Genomic DNA, 20,156 nt, shown 5'->3' with positions numbered 1-20,156 from the left:
TTAACAGAAAACCTAAAAGCTGAGTTGTTTGTTGGATACACCTTTCTGCACCCAGCCTTCCCTGCAGACATTAAGCTGTGCATATTAAAACCTATGGATTTTTTTTGCATTAGTTGCATTTTTCAGGTGATTCAGGGGAGCAGAGGGACATCTTGTTTCCCAGAATTTTAGAGATAACGTTAAAACCAAGGTGATCACTAAATGTAAGTCTTAGGAAATTAAAAAACAGTTGTGAACAAGCAACAAGGTCAGCCTCCTTACTGCAGAGGTGCATATTTGACCACTACTGCTTCTGTGTATTTGGTGCTTGCCATCAGAAGGTTGGATCAGTACCAGTGGATTAACTGAGGGGTGAAAAACAGCTGTTGCAGACAACTACCCTAATAAAAACAGTTTAAAAGCATTCATGAGTTTCAGCTTGCAATAAGGAAACAAAAAAAAAAAAAAAAAAAAAGCTTTTCAAATCATTATCTAAATTCCATTCCTAAAGGACAGGCATAGATTGCAACATGGCCTCTTGACTTGGTTTTCAAGTTTCACAGCAGAAAAAAAACTGACCTACATGATTACTGTTAACGTAATTGAATTGAATTTGTTTAAATAATTAGGAGCCAGGATAGCAGGCTAGACTCATAGAAAACAGCTCTGCTCACAAGAAACAAAACTGCTTCTAACAGGTTCTCAGTAACATCAGCCAAAGCATTCACAGATAAGCCAATAGTCACATACAGAAAAAAGAGTCAGACTCACCCAGCTGGTGAAGGAGCTCTCTGACAACACAGCACCCCCACAAGAAGCAACCCAAGAGATGCCATCCCTTCAGTGGCTGGCCTTTACATGAGCCATGGGGTGCTCCACTCTCAGCCCACCTCTTCTGGTCAGCTGGGGATCACAGGTGAAAACAATCTGTGCTCCCTGGGCCAGACACAGCCCTTCACCAGGTGCTCCATCACCACTTCAAGCCCTAAACTAACAGTTCCCCTAAATCACCATACAAAATATTCATAAATTAGAGTGGGTTTTTTTACTGTCATATTTGAATCTGTGGTGGAGATACAAGTAAGCTTATGGAAATGTGCGATGTTCTGTGCCATGAGGCATCAGAGTATTCACCAAATACTGGTTAGCATTCATAGCACAGACTACCTTATAGGTTTGAGCTTCTCCAGGCCATTGATCCAGCATGTCCGGATCCCTCTGTAGGGCCTTCCTAATCTCAGGCAGATCAACACTTCCTACCAGTTTGGTGTCACCTGCAAACTTACTGAGGGTGCACTCAATCCCCTTGTCCAGGTCATCAGTAAAGATATTAAGTGACTCCAGACCCAATACTGCCCACTAGGAACACCACCAGTGACTGGTTGCCAGCTGGATTTAGCTCTGTTCACCACCACTCTCTGGGCCTGCTGCTCCAGCCAGCTTTTTACTCAGTGAACAGTACACTTGTCCAAGGCTATGGGCTGCCAGCTTCTCCAGCAGAACACTGTGGGAAGCAGCGTCAAAGGCTTTGTTGAAGTCTAGCCTGGCAGGTCACCTGGTCGTAGAAAGAAATAAGGTTGGTCAAGGAGGACCAATTTGCATGAACCTTTCTGGCCGGCCCTGATCCCCTGATTGTCCTGCACATGGCACATTTCTCTGATTCACCAAGTCCTCTTGCCCGTATCTATGGATAGAAAATGAAGTATATCATTAGAGGTGGTCCATAACATTAATGATGAATGAAGATTAATTTTGCATTTCTTTTTTGATATCTCTTGTGCTTTCTTAGGCAGTGATTCCTTTGCGGTGTTAGTAGCCCCTATGTGTGGAAGAGTAATTTATGTTTTTGCTGTGAGACAGGTCTGCTTTTCTGTCTGTGAACAGATGTTTATTCAGTCAGTAACTCCAGTGCTCGATGCTGCAGGTGAATATAAGCACCGTTTAGTTGTGGTGTGTTTCAGTGGGATTTTCTGTTGTGGTGGTCTTGGTTTCTGCAGTAACTTCCTTTGATACGGTGTGTTCTCTGACTGACTAACCTGGTCATTCTCGATTGGAGATAATAGAGCCTCTCATTTACAGCTTAGTTTTGAAGATTTATAGTAGCTGCATCCCATTGCTCAATTTGTATCAGTAACTGTAACTTCTATTCCACTAGAAGAATATTGAGGTTTTGTATTCACCATAAAAAATGGAAATCAATTCTAGATTTTCCAAACAGTGCCACACAATGACATTAGAAATATGGCATTGAGTAGGAAATCCTGTGTATTGAAAGTAAAATTCAGGTACTTTATTGGCTTTTTCAGAAGGCAGTTTATGAATTTCACCAGAAATATGTAAAAGATTTGTTTATATTATTATATTATTATATTATTATATTATTATATTATTATATGCCTTTTTCAGATATGCTGACTTTAAAAAAAAAAAGGTATAACACACTATATTTATTAGTATTAAGATATTCATAACTACACCTATGTATCTGTAACAATACATTTTCAGACCACTATTTCTGCTCTTATGGCTGCTTCTGATTCAATCACATAGAAGCACTACAGACAGGTCTATTAAATAGGTTGGTTGTTACTTAACGCCTTCTCTTCTGATACAAGTTTTGAGTATCTCTTGCAAAATGAAAGCATTCAGTTGCCAGTGGGGGAAAAAGTTTCTAGCCAGAATTAATATAAATCATCTGGATTAAGAATCAAGCCTGATTCACCATAGAAATACAATCACAACATCATTTATGTTGGAAAAGAACTTGAAGATTCTCCAGCCCAGCCATCACCGAATACTTCTCAGTCCACCACGAACCCACACACCTAAGCGCCACATTCCCCCATCCCTTAAATGCCTCCAGGGATGGGGATCCCACCTCCTCCCTGGGCAGCCCATTCCAACGCCCAGCCTGCACTTCCATGAAGAAATTCTTCCTGGCTGCCAATGTAAACCTTTGCTGACGCAACAATTTGAGGCTGTTGCCCGATGTCCTTTAAACTAACACACGTCTGTCCTGGATTAGACAGAGAAGGTGAATCACATACAGTGGATGCATTAACCGTGTGGGAAGCTGCACATCAACATACAACACTCAACAGCATATGATCATCAGCTTAAGAAATTACTGGGCTTTGTAGTGTGCCTTCAGAGTGTTAACTCGTTTTTATCTCCTCGTTTTATCTTAACGTTGGATTATTTTGAGATGGTCTTCAAAGCAGTATAGATGTGCTTGTGCCATTTTCTTTACAGTGAATAAGGAGAAAATGCAATTTTAAACATTTAAATATGCATCTGAATTAAACCCTTATCTGTGCTGTAAAACTTGAGGGCTATCTCAAAAAGAAAACAAATCCAATTATGGCCAAGTCACATGAGAGAGTGAAATCAAATTTAATTACTTCTTTCAAAAGAAAATTACTTCTTTCAACCTAGCAAAATTCTACAGTTATTTTTATCACTATAAGAAGGAACAAAGTTGGAAGAGAAGCTGTCTTCATGGAGTTTGCACTCCATTCTTCATTACTTAGTACTCAGCTGAACATGGCAGTCCTTTCTCTTATGTGAACTTCTGATTGCCCAGAACATAAGCCAGAAAATGTTTTATGGTAGAAGGTGCTTGTACTCAGGGTTAGAAAAAAGCCCACAAGTTTATTGTTAGAAAGAGCAAAATGGACTTGATTTATTTTATTGCAAGTTATCTTTATAAAAATATTGTCATTTTTGCTGAACATGCATAAAAATCACAGCAGAAGTATTGTGCTTTCTCTTGCTGTAGGAAGGGCTTTAGTCAATGCAGTGGAAATAATGCTGCTATGACCTTCACGGCATTGGAAGTGTTGAAGGCACAATTCCATTGATTCAAGAATTCTAGAGCTTTTTTATGAGTGAATGAAGCTTCACACAGAGGGCTGCCTTCGCTCCTCAGATGTGATTTACAACCAGTCAAGTTAGAGAGGGACAGGTAAAGGATAAGACATTGATTTTACCCTATGCAAGTAAGATTCAAGTATTTGCCTCCTTGAAGAAGAAGTTCCTCGTATGGACTTGGCTTAGTCTCTGATATCACATAAAATACAAGAGCCAGAAACCTGAAGTGTCTGTTTCTCAGGAAATTAGCCTGGAAGCTTAAAAGCTTCATAAATTCATATTAAAATCTGAGATTGGCAGTTACTCATTTTACAGGGGAAAAAAAAAAGAAGCTGGAAGATGTTTTCAAATTTAATCATACATCACTCTGATGGGATAAATGGTGGCAATTAATTTCTTGCTGTGCAGAACTGTGCGGGAGGCCTGGAAAGAATGTTTGAGAATGGTGCAAGGAAACGGATGTCATTTTTATTAGCATGAGATAACTTGAACATCGTAATGTAAAACTCACCCAAAGAACTCTAGAAAAAGTGAAATGAAAATACATTCTACTCTCTCCTTAAAAGCATATCAAATCTGTAATGCTGGTCCAAGCCGGTATTGGAGTCCTGAGGGAACTGGCTGATGCAGCGTCTCGATGATATTCGTGAAGTCACAGCAATCATGTGGAGGCCCTGGGGGCTGGAAAAAAGGCAGTGTCACTCCTGTTTTTAAGAAGGGTTGAAGGGGCGACCCAGGGAACTGCCAGCCTGGGAAGAGAGGGGTGATAAAAACAGCCAGCACGATTCTGCCAGCCAATTCATCTCACTGTTTTTGCTGGGAAGTACAGAGTATTGTGAAGATGAAGAACCCTAGCTGCATAAGGTGCCATTTTTCTAATACCTAAACAACTGGAGATGTTATTTAAAACCTGATGACTTGGAATTTTAACAGTGAGAGGAAAGGAAGTAAGCTGAAACAGTAGAGATAAAGAAATACTGGTATAAAGACACTTCTCTTGAAATATCAAAAGACAGCATTTGTCTCTGCGTAGAATCTAATGCAGATTGTATATGGATATGTGTCCTGTAGACAGTTTTAAGAAGTGAGACTCCTTTACCCAATTGTGGTTGTGTCAAGTAGTGCCAATATTCTTGATGGAAGCGACCTGAAAAGTTGTGATTGTTTCAGATAACTGTTTCTCTTTAAATATGTCAGTTTGCCTATTGAGCACTTTCCAAACGAAATTCATCTTTTGTGAAATGAAAATGCAACTTTTTCTTGTGCCTTGCTGCCGCTTTCTGCCTAAATGAGGCAAAGAGGGTTTGGTACTTAGCAGTGTGGGTTCTCTTTGTGACTTGAAGAGCTGCATTCCCCACGTTAAGCTGGTTTGAGTTTCTAACCACAGACTTTGAGTTTGAATGAGTAGTGCTGAAGACTTTTCCTGCTTAGAATATTTCTGTATTGATAAAGTTGGTAATCATCATATAATAATAACAATAATAATAATAAAATATTGTTTATTTTAAAGGCATTATAGTTACAACTTCAAGCAACTCACATACATTCCAAAAGCAATGTTTTTTTTGTTGCTGATAGTTTGAAGCATGTGCAAAAGTGATAGATGAGAGAACATAAGCAAAAGAACGGCGTCTCCCTGAGTTGTCAAATGGAGAAAGATTTGCAGTTACTGTCACTTTGGGCTACTTGTAGTTAATCTCCAGATGAGTCAGCAATCTTCTAAAGCACAGAAAGCTATTTCAGTCAAATCCTAGAGGCAGTATAATGCTTTGTCTTTGAACCCTAAAAGGCCTTTCAATATTGTGTTGAGATGTGCATGGAAATCTAACGTTTTTTAGTTGTAGAGCAAAGCAGGAAGCTTTGTGTTGCAGCGGATAATGGCTGTGATTATTTTTCCTGGTTGTAACCGTTTGCTTGGTTTGGGTTCCATGTGCAGGGAGTTGGCCTCTCAGTCCATGGACATTTCCGAGTTGCGACTGAAAGGACAGTTTTTGCAATGCCAGAAACAGCAATAGGTAAGTAGATTTTAGCAGGTTATCATACATCAACGTGTTTCAAGTTATGCCCTTCATGTAATTAGGATGAGATGCAGTTGAGTGAAACTAACGGCTGTATTGTAAGTATTTTATACAGGAGCTGGAAATGACCACGTTCTGAAAGTATTTTTTCTTTTAAGTCGATAAGAACTTGTCTCAATTTTGTTGGTCACTGAGGTTCTTAAAGCAGGCTCTACTGTCTAGCTTGACAAAAACTATCAGGATGCAATTTGTTAAAAATAGAAATAGATGTGAGGAACAAAGGATTTGCCATAACGTGTAAGCAGATAAAGTCAGAAGATCCCAGTGCAAATGAGTTAACCCTTATTACAGTTGGAGCTCAGCATGAGACAAACCACCTGATCTGCACTGTTAATGAAACAAATGTTGACATTCTCCTTTTTCTTGTGGACTATTGCTGTGAGGTCCATTAAAGCTGTGTACAGATTATGGACAAGATCACTGTTACGTTGTTCCTTTTAAGTAGCATCCTATAACTTTCATTTTCTGATGTTTGACCCTACAAAAGCTTTGTCAACTTTGAGATGTATGATGGAAAATTTTATGTTCCTGAACTACGTAAAGAGAGGGATAGGCTTCAAGAAAAGTCAGATCACAGTGAACCTTCATGTGAGATCACTCATGCTCCCCTTGAAGGCAATACTGGTAGCATCAAACTATCCACATAGAATGTATTACTGCCTGCCTTCTGGATGCTTGTTAATTCTTTGTGTCTAATTCCCACCTCCCTGCTTAGCAGCAGAGTTTACAAAGATTGCTTAAAGAAGACTAACAGTGTAGTTCTTTTGCATATAAAATTATTCTAATAATAAAGACACCTTCATTTTCTTCTTCAAAGGTAAATATGCACGTAGTCTCATGCTAAGAAAGATGATTTACTTTACATACATTTTCTGTGAATACAGGGACTTATTTAAGCAAAAATAGACCATGAAGATGCATAAAGTAAAAGCTTAGATCTTGCTTACGAGGGAAAGTAATTAAAACCCTTTTAGGATCAATTAAAGTAAAACCACTGAAATCTGTTTGGATTTAAGGGCTTAGCTGTTTTGATCTTTGTGGTGTATGTTTAAAATGTCTGGCTGCTGAGAGACTGTATTAGTGGAATTGTTTGTGTGTTACTTTCAGAAGACATTGTACCTTTTTGGTGAAATGAAAACAGTGCTCATTGAGCTGCTACATTTTCACAGTTACTTACACACCACCATAAACAGAAAATGACATTTATATGCCATTTGGAAAATAAAAATAAAAGTTGTAGATGGTAGGCGTTTCCTGCTGATAGAGATAATGCTGGATTGCAGTTTAAATGTGGGAGGGTGTGGACAAACCTACCCATGAAAGAACAAGAGATGAAAGTATATTGTCAGAAATGGGCTGTAAGGTGCTGCTGGAGTACCAGCATGTTCTCGGATATCTAACCGTTCTATAACTTTCTACAACTCATTTACAAACAAAACTCCAACTGCAGCTGCAAGAAAAGGTGAGGTGTGTCGTAGCATCTGTGTCAGAGCTCAAGTTGCTCGTAAGGTCGATGTCACAGACATGGGCTTCTGGCCTGGCCTGCCCAGTGCACGTTCATTTTCTTTTCAAATAGGGATCCGGGAAGCAGTATTGAGAGAACTAAGGGAAATGCTACAGGGACAAGAGGAGTAAAATCTGAAGAGGAAAGGAAGATGGGATCCTTGCATGGGGTACAGCAGAGGCTGCAGTGGACTGCTCTTAAGCATCTGAGCAGGTTTAAGTGGATTAGCTGCACTCTTAACTAACCCTGCTTGTACATACTGCTCTAATTAAAGAGATCTTCGTTTTGTTTAGTTTCACTCACCTCTAAAGTGACTGGAATCAATCAGCTTTATAGTTTATTTAGAATTAACCTTCCCACATATGGGAAGGGCCCTATAAATCACGAAGATGGGTTTTCCTTCGAAACCTTGAGGAAATTCATGGGACCACAGGGAGAGTAATGCTTCAGTACTGATGCTAAGGCATCGGTATTTAATTGCAGAAAAGGAAAGGTTTTTACAGCCCTGATGGATAGGGAGAATGATGCAACTGACTTTGCAATGGATTTGTGAGAGCATTTTCATTTTGAAATGAAGGAGGTTTTTTTGCAATAGTAGGGAATCCAAGAGGAGACAGATGAATAGAAATATAAAATGGAATGGCGGTCTTTGCATCAACATGTCTCAAACTGAGGAAGGACAAGGCAGAGTAGCCTATTCATAAAGTGACTGCAGACGAGAAAGAACGTAGGTGATGAAATAGAGATAATAGAGCTTAGGGCTCTGAAAGGCTGCCAACAAGACAGTGAGTGTTTTAGAAGAGCTGCAAATAGAATGAAGACAGTTGTCTGGCACATCTGTAAGGTATGTGCCAGTAGAAATGATGCAATTTGGAAGGTATTCAAGAGTTTGCTTTTGGGAAGGGTTCAGATGATAGAGAAATATAAGTCAGAGAGAAGTTGTGACACGAGAGCTGTGCCCAAGTTAGAGATGGAAGTGAGACAAGCAGAAATGCGCGCTGAGTTACGTGCACGTCTGGGACAAGGTCTTCTCCCCTCATTTTCTTCTTTGTTTTGTTCTGTTTATTACAGGCCTTTTCCCTGATGTAGGTGGAGGTTATTTCTTGCCAAGGCTTTCAGGAAAGATCGGCTATCTCCTCGCACTGACAGGATTCAGGCTGAAAGGAAGAGATGTGCTAAAAGCCGGCATCGCCACGCATTTTGTAGAATCAGAAAAGGTAAGCTGCCAAGTGGAGCTCACCAGGGCTCAGCCTGGCGCCGCCTTAACAAGTTGGAGTGGCTCAGCACACCGATGTGCACTGAGCAACTTGAGCACGTGCAGAGCTACACTCACTGTAGCTGGCCCTGCTCTGTGAATGGGAACTGTAAGGGACTCTCAGGTGTCACTGCAGTGCTTGCCGGCTTGTGACAGCTTTGCTTGAAGAGGGAGCAAATGCTGCTGTCACCACGATTCTGCTGTTTAAGGGCATGATTTACTGAGCATAACTTGGTCACTTCAAAAGTGGTACCATATGCCTTCGTCTTGTCTTACTATATCATATCAGTTGTTCGCTTTCTGGACGCAATCTAGACAACGGTATCTGAAACAAGAGGTTATTTACACAGCTGCAGAGTCGCTAATTTAGATAACAGCCAATTAATGTGTTCCTTATCAGTCTCCTTAATAATATCCTGTAAGTGGCTGTAAGAAAATGCAAAAATTAGCATATTTGATAAAGTCGGTCATCATGTTCCCGTACTTCAAGTGGTTGTAAGTGTAGGAGAAAAGGCATCTGATTCTCTTTTGCCAAGACAAGACCAATGACTGTCAGTGTGACTGCACCGCTGGAGCTGGCTAGAGATGCAGGCTGGCAGATAGCACTTGGAGCACTGTGTGGTTGCCAGGCTTCCTGCTCTCAGGATGGCTTCGCCTGCCCCAGCTGCAGCACCGGGAACAGGGCTTTCTGCTGATCACTGCAGACATACCCCAACCTAGCATCAGCACTTCTGAAAAGTGAACGCCACTTCTTTAAGACTTGGCCAAAAGATTGTGTGCTTTTTTATTCTTATTATTACTATTTATTTTTATTTTTCGTGATAGCTGCACAGTTACAGATGTGTATGTAATACACACACATAGTTACACTGTATTGTACTATTGTCATAGCAGTAGTAATTCAGAAAGTACATTCTGTTTTCCTTACTCTTAATTCTTATTCTCCATAGCTACCTGACTTAGAGAAAGACCTGATAGCATTGAAATCTCCTTCAAAAGAAAATATTGCAGACTTGCTGAACTCCTACCACATGCAGGTAATCCAATTAGTTACTGAAATCAAGTAGAAATGTTACTTAAGTGTATGTAAGTACAAATTCCTTTTTGTGCTACTGGTTATTTGTTCTATGGTGACAAGATAATAGGTTTCTGAACTCCTTGTACTCTATGAAATAATACTTTGTAGCACAAACACCCACAGAAAATGTCTGCCTTTTCCCTTTTTATTCATTTTGTATCCTGGAAATTCCTACTGTGGTCAGCGAACTTTCTCTTTCAGTGTGTATAAATGGGTTCCCAGCTGGTAGCATGATGATGCAGAAAAAACATTGCTGCTTATTTTTTTCTGTTATTTGATTTTTAGCATACTTTGCAGAAGGCAAAATATGTAGCCAGTAGCAAAACGTGATGGCAAGTACAGGCTAGGGAGTTATCCTCAAATGAGACAAGTACAGACATAATGGGAAGAACCATGGTTGTTCTCCAAAGGCTGCAGGAGTCACAGGGCCAGATGTGCAATGCTAGGCTGCTTGCTTGGAAGTGGGTGTTTTGTATTTGCTGGCCTGAAGAATTGTGCTACCTTTATGCATTTGATGTGAATTTTAGCATTCCTGTGATACAGACCATCTGCAGACGGGGTTTGAAGCCTGAACTTAAGTTGTCCATTAATTATTCAAATATTTTACATGTGCGTCACCTTGAAACAATTAAAAGTCTAAATGAGTACAGCACTTGTTTGTAGGATATTTATTAGCAGAGTGCTGATATTTTCTCTTGAAAGCATTTGAGAGCTCTAAAACAACATTTTCAGGGAGAAAAATGTGCTGTTTTCCCAGTGGACAAACCCATCATTTTTGGAGGCAAATTGAAGAAGACTGCTAACGTGTAATTGGCATTTGTGTTAACGTCATGGCACCGTGGGCATGGCAATGGTGTAGCCAGTGGCTGTTTATTTCAAAAGGAAGGGAACTTCTGGAGCCAAGCTGGGTTTCCCTTTCATCAGTCATCCTGAGTATTGCTGCCCAGTTGATTGGATTTAAAATGAGCAGTGCCTGCTCCTCCTATTTCTCTTTTGGAATTACTACGTTCATAAGTGAAGATTAAATAGAAAAATAATGTAGGTAAGCTGATTTCCACAGTGGCACTGAATATTTTGCTAAATTGAAAGCCCTGAAAGAGGAGTGATTCTGCGTTGCAGTGTGCTGCTTTACAAGATGACATTTGGTGCCTGAGAGAAGAACCAAGCGTGCCTTTTTCCTGCTTTGCTCTTTTCTGTTTTAAATGTGTAAAGCCATACGTGTCTGTATGGGAAACCAGGCATCTCTTTTTCCTGCCTTCTACATTCCCTGTTTTTTGAGGAGACTTACCAACATCGGCTTTCTTGGTCCGTTTGACAGAAACATATCCATAGGATAACCATGGTTACCCATGTGCAAGATGACCATGCAGTCAGACACGTGTATGTCACAGCTCAGAGCCAGCACTGCAGTGTGATGACACCTCTGACACTCACAAGATGAAGCAGGAAGATCATTGTGCACACTGTAAAACAAATGCATTAAAAACAGCTTACAAGCATTACGTGTTCATTTATCTTACCCTATTTCTGATGTTTTTCACTACTGGTGGGCTTTCCAGACAACTGAAATAACCAAATCAAACATGTGTTTGTTTTTTAAATAGACCAAAATTGACCAAGAAAAGGAGTTTGTCCTTGATGAGCATATGGAGAAGATTAACAGGTATCCAGAAATCTTCTCTTTTGTTCTTTTGGGTAGAAGGCATGAAGATAGATCCAGAAACAAAGTTCTGCAGATAAGGTGAAAGAGATGCCATGTAAATATTTGCTTTTGGTGTGCTTCATGTGAAGCTCATTAAATATTTCAGTCTTCACAATATTGACTACTACTACTTGAACATAGTAGCCTGAATCATACATCATTCTTTTAAGCAACATAGCACATTAAAATACATGTTTTGTTTTGAAGGTGGATGGAGTTTTGTGAGAATAATTTTTCAGTTGGAAAGGAAATGTTACATGGTACATTCGTGTTCATGGTAGAAGTTTGTTTCTGTTTCTCATTTCTCTGTTCCTAGCATTTCATAGGGGAGAGGAGGGCTGAAGACATGAGACAGTTAACTTACTAATTTTCTTCTTCTTTTAGTATTTTTTCAGCAAAGAGCATGGAAGAAATTGTTCAAAAGTTAAAGCAAGATGGTTCTCCTTTTGCCATGAAGCAACTAGAGGTAATGCCTTCTCTGTTATTTCTGTTAGAGGTTTAAGCTGGTTCTGTGCTTTCCTGCTGCTGAGCAGTCGATAGCTGCCTTAGTAATGCAACCAAAAATGAACCAGAAATGAACAAAAAACCCAACACTCCATATCATAACCAGCAGGACACTGACTGTGATCCTCAAGTTCTCGTGTGTGCTTATGTGGGATTGTAAGTCTTTTCCTCTGACAGGAATATCCGTATGTGAAATGACAAACTGTGAATGCCATTGTGTGTTGTACAGAAGTGCAATCTAGTGAAAAACAAATGCCCTTTTCCCTTTTTTCCCACGATCAGGGGATGATGGTAACAAAGGTTCCTTTTACAGCTTCTCATTTTATTGCCAGGGGTTGGAATAAAACAGTGCCAGCACAATGTTGTTCATTTACTTCCATTTCGGATATCTCATCCGGGCAAATAGCACGCCATTTCTCATCTCAGGTTTTTTGTTGTTGTTGTTTTTAATCTTCTTTAATGCCCCTTGCTATAGTCCTTAGTCACAAAATACGTGGTATTAGTGCAAGCTTCCTGCAAGCCTCAAAAGCAAGAAGCAGCTCACATGTAATCTCTGTGCTTTCTGTTTCTCCTGTTACGTACCTGTATGTAGGTGCTTTGTGAAAGTCTTGTCTTCAGGATGTTCAAATACTACTTACAACGGGATGGAATACAAGCATTTAGCAGGAAAAGCTTTGTTTAAACTGTCATTACTTCTTACGGTATCATTATGTCTTACAGGGCCCTGATTCGTAGTAAAACAAAACATATCCATCATCTACAGGCTGTCGTTTGGACAGGAGAATAATTTTGTAATGTCATATTGTTAGAATTAGGCATCCTGTCCCCACTGCTTTCAGGACGGTCCTGGAGCAGTGTGTTCTGGAATTACTCCAAGTAACACATACATTTTTGTTCTTCATCAGAGATTTAATATCTTGCCGTTGGAACTCTCAAAACTCTCAGTTTGTGAGAAGGGAATTTTGGAAATATCTTTGTGCCAGGCAGCATGGTATTACTTTGCACCCTTATGGTGCAGACTACAAAAGCAAAATGGGATGAAAGAGGAAGCTAACACTTGTATTCATATTCTGTTAACTATCAAACTTATTTCTGGATATTTTGTTGCATACTTAGTTTTATTTCTTAGGACTTCCTAGCAGATTTTTTTCTGTTATATGATTAATAAATGAATGGCTGTCACGCCTGAACAGTTCTCTGAAGAGCAATGTTTGCTCCATGTAAGACATCAGATCTTGTTAACATGAATTGCTTCTGTCCGCTCGGAGAGCTGAGAAAGGATACTTTCTGGCAGGGAGGAGGCTTGGCAGCGTGAGCAGTACGTTAACTTCAGACAAATTTCTGACGTGCTCTGTACTAAGCAGGAAACCTCTGTACAATTAAATACTTACCTGATCCTTGTGGATGTGCTCTGCTGTGTTTCTCTTTGGTGTCCAGGTACAGAAACAGCCGTTCTGCTGTTAAATGCAGAGACCAGGAATGATTCAGCATGGGAATGGCTATTTTGTTTCTTTTTTCCTGCTATTTCTTTTGATATGCATTAGCAAGCTGATTGACTAGGCCACGACTGAAAGCTTAGTTTGGAATTACTCACTGGCACATGCACACCTTGGATATAGAGATACTTCTGAGCATTCATAAAGTGGAATTTCTGCTTCTGCTGTAATCCATGTACTCTGTGAGCTTGGTATCCTCTTCTGTCCACACTACAATACTGTTGTTTTTTATTTCCAGATGTGCCTGCTTGGTGGGCTTCCACCTGTCTGATGCTAAAATAGACTGCACAAATAAGGAGCATGTAAACTTGTTAAGCCAGTCACAGTGAAATATTTACTTAGTCCAAACAGAAGTGCTAAATGGGATCAAAATCTGCAAAGCATCACGTTTGAGTTCCTTTTCACACGGTGCTTTTATAGAGCTTTTTGGGGGGCAGGTCAGCTCAGCTACTGATCACCTTCATTGTTAGTGAAGGACTTCCAGGGCAGCACGCAGAACACTGCAGAGACTGTAAGAAGGAACAGACAAACAGACACCGTGCTGACAGCAGCTGGCTTGCAGGGATGTAGACACCAATCCCTGAAACTCTAAATGAGTGTGCAGTAGGTGGGTGAGATAGATGGTAGGGATGAAGCTGGGTGGTTTCCTAGTAGCAGCGACTTCAAGAAAAGAAGCATTTGCACTGTTACAGACCAGTAAGTGATGTATCAGTCTCTAAGTAGCTTTCCAGCAATGCTTTGCCTAGAGCTCCTTTTGTCAGAGCTTATCCAGAGTCATTGTTCAGTGCAGACCAAGGAACACTTTGGTATTTCAGAACGTGAGTGATAAATGTCTTCACCTATTGCAAGACAGGTGATACATTGGACCTCTGGGGTTTCTGTTTCTTTTAACTTATAGCAAGCCTTCTCAAGGACCCTCAACAGCTCATGTTCAGGTCAGAAACTGTAATGGCCTTGGAGACAAAGGTGTTCCAGCTGTTTTTCTTGTAAGGGACTCCACTGAGTCAGGTCGCTTAATTTGGTCATCTTAATTTGCTGGTATCTTATTGGAACTCAGATATGTTGCAAATTCAGCTTTGTAGCTTTCAGGTTTGTTAACACTGAAATCAAGATGGTCTCAGAGATGCTAGCATAGATGTCAGATACTTGTATGACAACTCCTTTGCATTTTTGTACTCGCTCTCCCACGCCGGCCTATCCTGTCTCCTTTTCAGGTCTGTTCCCAAGCACCAGTCCCCTCCTTCTCTTTGTACATAGGGCTTATTTATAGATACACACTGACTCATTTTTCTGCATTACCACCTACCCATTTTCTTCCCTTCTTCCTCTTCCTTCAGCTTGATTTGTAGCAGTGTCTCCTCCACCTCCAGCCTCATTGATATGCTGAGATAGGCAGTGCTGTGTGCACATGACTCGTTAAGTTAATCTTCCCCTTTTCAGTTTTTTTCCCCTCATTTCATCTGGGGAAGCAATGTGTTGCCCTGTGCACACCACTTGGCTTGGTCTGAGCAAACACATTCTGATATAGAAGACAGAGCTTGAAACCAAGCAAAGGAGGAAAGACCCAGATCAAGGGTAAAGCCAGCAGGCATGCATTAAGGGAAGAAAGGAGTCCTGTTAGGAGTTGCTGCACATCTGAGACCTATATCATGATGTAACTAAACAGGCATAGCTGGGTTCTTTATCTGCTGAAAAGATGCTACTTGTTAGCTTTACCAGGATTGGTTCTTTCTTAACTATTTTCTCTCTCAAAAATGGTCAACATCAGCATCAAGGAGAATAATAGAACCAATGCTTTTAAGTCTCAATTCCACATCGCCCTGCTCGTACAGCAATCACATGTTTTCCAGCTTAACTGGGCTAAGTGGGTCACTGCTGTATCAGCTGGTGTCTGGAGAGGGATGAAGAGTAATTGAGAGCCAGAAAAAATGTTGATGTTGATGACTGGAAAGCTGCCATTCCAGTCTGTGGGTAAGGAGTCTAATGTCTGCAATGAAAATAATGCAAAGAGGCAAGTCTTCCATCTGCCACTTCTCAGTAGAGTGGTAAAAATGTCCTAATTGACTGGAAATGTCTTTTATACTGTGAATAATAAAGAGGTTTTAGTTGGGTTTGCAGGAGAAGGAGGCACGTTTAGATTAATGAGCTGAAGATCAGCAACCATAAAATGTAGCTTCTTTCCTCAACAGACCTCAAAGCTTTGAAGCTAAGTACTGTTTTATTAACCAGATTTTTGTCCTTCTCCCCACCTCCTCTACTGTTTACTGGCACGCTGTTAGTTGAAGGATAGTCACGAGAGCCAGATTTACAGCATTTGTTTGTATGCTTTAGGCAGATCCTGTCTGTTGCGTAATATTTATAGCCTGTAGCTCTGTCAGAAGAAGGAAGACTTCCAGGCTTTCTGTCTGCAGAGCAGGGTAGGGCTGAATTACTGCACTGTCTGCTGATCCCATACAAGAAGCCTGTACAGACCTGGGTTTGATATCTTTTGTGCCATTTCCCCTCTCCCCAGGATTTTCTTCTTGTTATATTACAGATAGTCATAAAACAAATACCAGGTTTGTGGCTAACCTTGGCGGTGTTACCTTGCTATTGTATCAAACAAAGCTTAAATGTTACACCATAGTAATATCAGCTGCAGCATCGGTAACATCTAAGAGCAATTCAGACTGTATATATATAAATATATCCTCCAAAAAAGAATATAACTGCTTGTAACAGTCGCCTCCACCTCTAAAAATATGTTAGGAAACGTCTTTCAAACTGCGCTGGATTCTGTAGCTGGCAGTGGTTGGATCAGAAGTGATGGGACCTGAAGAGTTCTCGGCCTCCAGAGGTTCTGGCCTGCTTCCAGAGACTTTGGTGTAAAGTCTGTGCAGGTCACTTCACTGAGGGTGACAGCATGGTGGCAGGGAGCAGGAGGACTGGGCAGCCTGTAGAGGAGAGCTCAGGCAAGAGTGCCATCCCACAAAGTTTGAAATGCGAAAGAAGGATTTTCAAATGCATCTAAGTTGAAGAATACGGAAATGATTGTTCATGTCTTCCCCAGACTATCAATAAGATGTCGCCTACATCCCTGAAGCTGGCTCTCAGACAACTCAGAGAAGGTGCTTCCTTGAGTTTACAAGACGTGTTCACAATGGAGTACAGACTGAGCCAGGCGTGCATGGTAAGCAGGAAGCAGACAGCTGTTTCTGCAGCCAGGGTTGGGGCAGATCTGTCAGAGACGAGTTTTACATAGGTTACACCAAAGGCTCACATTTATTTCCAGCATGTTACTTTAAGATAACATTTTTTTGCGTGTTGTTAAATGAATCAGATGTATGTGAGAATGTGGTGTATCCAATTCTGATACATTTGATGCCTGCTGGTATCTTCACCTGATAATGGTATTGTTGCTCCATTACCAGTATAGAGTCCTTAGAGATTTAAATGTTAAGTTCTCTCTTCATCAAAAAGAACTGGATATTTCCAGGATTCCTTTAACTGCAGTGTTCTAAGTGTGCAGAAGACATTCCTGAAGGTGAGCTTCTCTCTGAGGAACTCTTCGTCCTGCACACTCACCATACAGAACTTTTCAGGAACACCCACGAGCTGCAGTGGATGAAAGCTGCTTGCTTAATAAGGGATGGATGTTAGGAGTTCTGGCTGTGTTCAAGCAGATGTTGTAACTTCTTAATGAAGAAAGTATGACTAGGAAATAATAGTACAAGTGGAAATTAACTGAATCCTGAGAACTTGCGTGACAGACAGAAGTGGGAAAAGGAAAGAGGGGATCAGTAGTTTATCCTGTTAACAGCTTGGTCCTTTGTCTTTCAGAGAGGCCATGACTTCTATGAAGGGGTTCGAGCAGGTAAGTGCACATGCCAAAGGTTTCCCAAACTGAGCAATCTACCACCTCACTGTTGTGTTAACCTCTGGAAATAGAAGTGTATGCAGCAGCAGCCCAAGAACTCTTGCCAGCTTGCTTTATTGTGGCTCTGCTTGGTCAAAAGGTTTCTCTCGGTACAAACTAACAGCTACAGTGTTTCCTCTGTGATCTCACTGTCCTTAAGGTTTGTATCCACTGACTAACACAGTGCTGTGAGAAGGTTTCAGGAGGGCAATGGGAAAGTTCTAAGCATATTTAATGCCAGGACTAGTGATTGCTAAGCTGGTCCCTTCTGTGCCAAGTGGTAGTGCTGCTACACAGCTGGCTCAGCCAGCTCTAGTGTGGTTTAAGAAAGGAAGACTGAAAGTCAATAACAAGTATTTGCATAGAATACAGTTAGAACAGAGATTACTTTTGGCAGTGTCAAAAATTCCTCTCAGTGAAGGTGTCTCACTGCAATAAAATTACGTCTGTTAAATAATTCAGCGTTTTACAGCAGTGTTCAAGATAGGTAGCAGTAAGAGCAGAGCAGCAGTTCAGCAGGTTCATTCAGGGGACAGATGCCCTTGATTCTGCTGCTGATTCAACGTGCAGTTTGTCAAACCCAATGTCACATCTGTTAGAAACTGCAGGAATTATTTATGTACTGTTCAGCACGAGATGAAACAAAACAAAAGCATTTTCTTCTCCAAGGAGCTTACAGTGCAAGACATTTGTGTAACACTTTGGGAATAAGAGGTGGGAACCTGGCTTTTAGTTTTCACACAGTTATGCACTCAAGTATGTACTGTCACCTCCTCCTCAGTCTTTATATTTGTCTTTAAAATCTACTTGCATAGCGAACGTTTGTTTGAGTATTTCTTGTCAGTAATGCTGTATTAAAGACAGCCTAGGGATGAGAGATTCAAAGGTTTGCACGACACAGGACAAACTTCTTGTATTAATTAGTCTTTAGCACTCATTAACAGAGACTCCTTTTAGGATTTTACCACACGTTGAGAAGTATGTACTTTTCATTGTGTAATGGGGATAATGGTATCTTCAGGAGAGAATATTCCTACAGTATATTCTGAATTCACCATGTAGGTTTTCACAGCTGCTGAAATGAAGTAATTTTGGAAGATACAAACCTCAAAGGCTGGGAGTTGGATGAACACCAGACCAACTCCTGATTTGTAACTCACAGTGCCATTAAACCATCTGGGGACAGGCAGAGGACAAAAGGAGATTGCTTCTCACCATGCAGACTGTAAATCCCACACAGGGCTGCAAAGAAAGCAGCTGCAGAAGCAGTGGTTGGGCACCTTTCCTTCTGACGTGGGATGACGAAGCAAAGGCAGAACTGTGTCAGAAATGGGGAAGGAGAACAGATTCAGCTGTGCTGAGCGGATGGCTTAGAATAAGCACCTGAAGCACTTCTGAACTTGTTGTATATGTGTTCTCAGATTTGTCTTATATTTGTTGCGTTTTTAGTAAGATCTTTCTCTTGTTTAAGAGATAAGGAGAATCTGTCATTTTGGCAGCTGGGTCTGATCTCATAAAAATCATTATCCAACAAGGTGCCAAGCACCCCATCTTTGATTCGCAAGTGACTTTGCTGTGCACTTCACAGGATCAAGCAGATTGAGTGAAAATGAATTTGTGTATTTGTTCTTTGAATTCCAAGCACTTCAGAGCCAACTGTTGACCCCCACAGAAGAATCTACCCACAAAGTGAACTTAAAATACAATTATCAGATTTTAGTTTTTGAAGATGGTCTTTCAGCAACTGTGGCCATAGGTCATGTTTTAATAACAGCTTTTAAGCTGTTTTTAAGCCATGTTTTTAAACAAAATACTTCCCTAGCATATGTAGTAAAAGCTGACACAAAGGTTTTTAAGCCTACTCTGATCTGAGGTCAGAAGTGTTTTTCTCTTTTAGCCCAATTTCCTTCCAGACAGACTGAGAACCTGCTGCAAACCATCTCTGCATTTATGTTTCTTGTCTGTGCTACTGAAGAAAAGCCAAAACCGTAGAGCATTTAACACATGGATCGTGCTTCATCCATAGGGCATGGGGTATTCCCATGTAGCAGTAAATGTGGTCTTTGAACACTTCAGGTGTCTGTAGCTCCCCTCAATTTACATAAATTAAGGAATGCACAGCTCTGGGTGGCTGCCAAGGACCCAGAGTTCTTTCTTCATCAGAAGGGCAGGCACTTTCGGAGTCAATAACTGAACACATTCAGGTGACCACAGCCTCAGCAGTTTGGAGGGACCAAAATGTGTGAAGTTACCCTCTTGTTTGTGCACTCAAACTGGAACTGTGAAGGCTTTACACAGTGCTGCTCTTGCAGAGATGGTATTTCTGCACACAGCAGCAGGGCGCTGCTTCTGCCCTGCAGTGCTGGCGGCTGCCAGCCTCACCCCTGTAGGGGGGAGCAGGCAGACAGTTTTCATAGCAGCTCATAGAATCTCAGGTGCTTAGAAATATCAGTGCTTTGGCTGCGCTGAGTGAACATAAGCAGTAGAACACAACGTCTCGCAAACTCATTCTTACCTTTTTTCTTTTTCCTTAAAGACCACAGGAACAAATCCATAACCATAACACTGCGTTACTTTTATCTTAATGAGCTTCTCTCCACCTACCTCAAAAGTCCCCAGAATTCCTGTTCCATTCTCGTGCAGAAATCTCAAGCTGGAGAAGAACAGAATATAGAGAAGTTATTGCAGTGGAGGAGAGTGTTCGCAACACTATTAGATAACAAGTACTTGAATTTAAGAAAGATGAAACGTTTCATAGGAGGTACCATTAGGATCATTCAGTGTGACCAGCTGTC

At 40.8% G+C, this 20,156-nt stretch overlaps 1 protein-coding gene across 2 annotated transcripts in view; it reads left to right on the top strand.

The window, feature by feature from the left end:
- HIBCH (3-hydroxyisobutyryl-CoA hydrolase) overlaps positions 1–20,156 on the top strand; it is a 37,910-nt gene that overhangs the window by 14,221 nt on the left and 3,533 nt on the right. For both annotated transcript variants that reach the window (XM_042822659.1, XM_042822658.1), the window contains 7 exons: positions 5,786–5,864; positions 8,503–8,648; positions 9,637–9,723; positions 11,369–11,427; positions 11,851–11,932; positions 16,516–16,635; positions 17,286–17,319. In XM_042822659.1, the coding sequence (XP_042678593.1) occupies positions 5,786–5,864; positions 8,503–8,648; positions 9,637–9,723; positions 11,369–11,427; positions 11,851–11,932; positions 16,516–16,635; positions 17,286–17,319 (607 nt within the window). The remainder of the gene's footprint in view (positions 1–5,785; positions 5,865–8,502; positions 8,649–9,636; positions 9,724–11,368; positions 11,428–11,850; positions 11,933–16,515; positions 16,636–17,285; positions 17,320–20,156) is intronic.

The sequence above is a fragment of the Centrocercus urophasianus genome, unplaced genomic scaffold, assembly GCF_019232065.1.
Source record: "Centrocercus urophasianus isolate 14NV4802_14NV808 unplaced genomic scaffold, USGS_Curo_1.0 seq_20, whole genome shotgun sequence".
NCBI lineage: Eukaryota > Metazoa > Chordata > Aves > Galliformes > Phasianidae > Centrocercus > Centrocercus urophasianus.
This window is presented reverse-complemented; position numbering and strand designations above follow the sequence as displayed.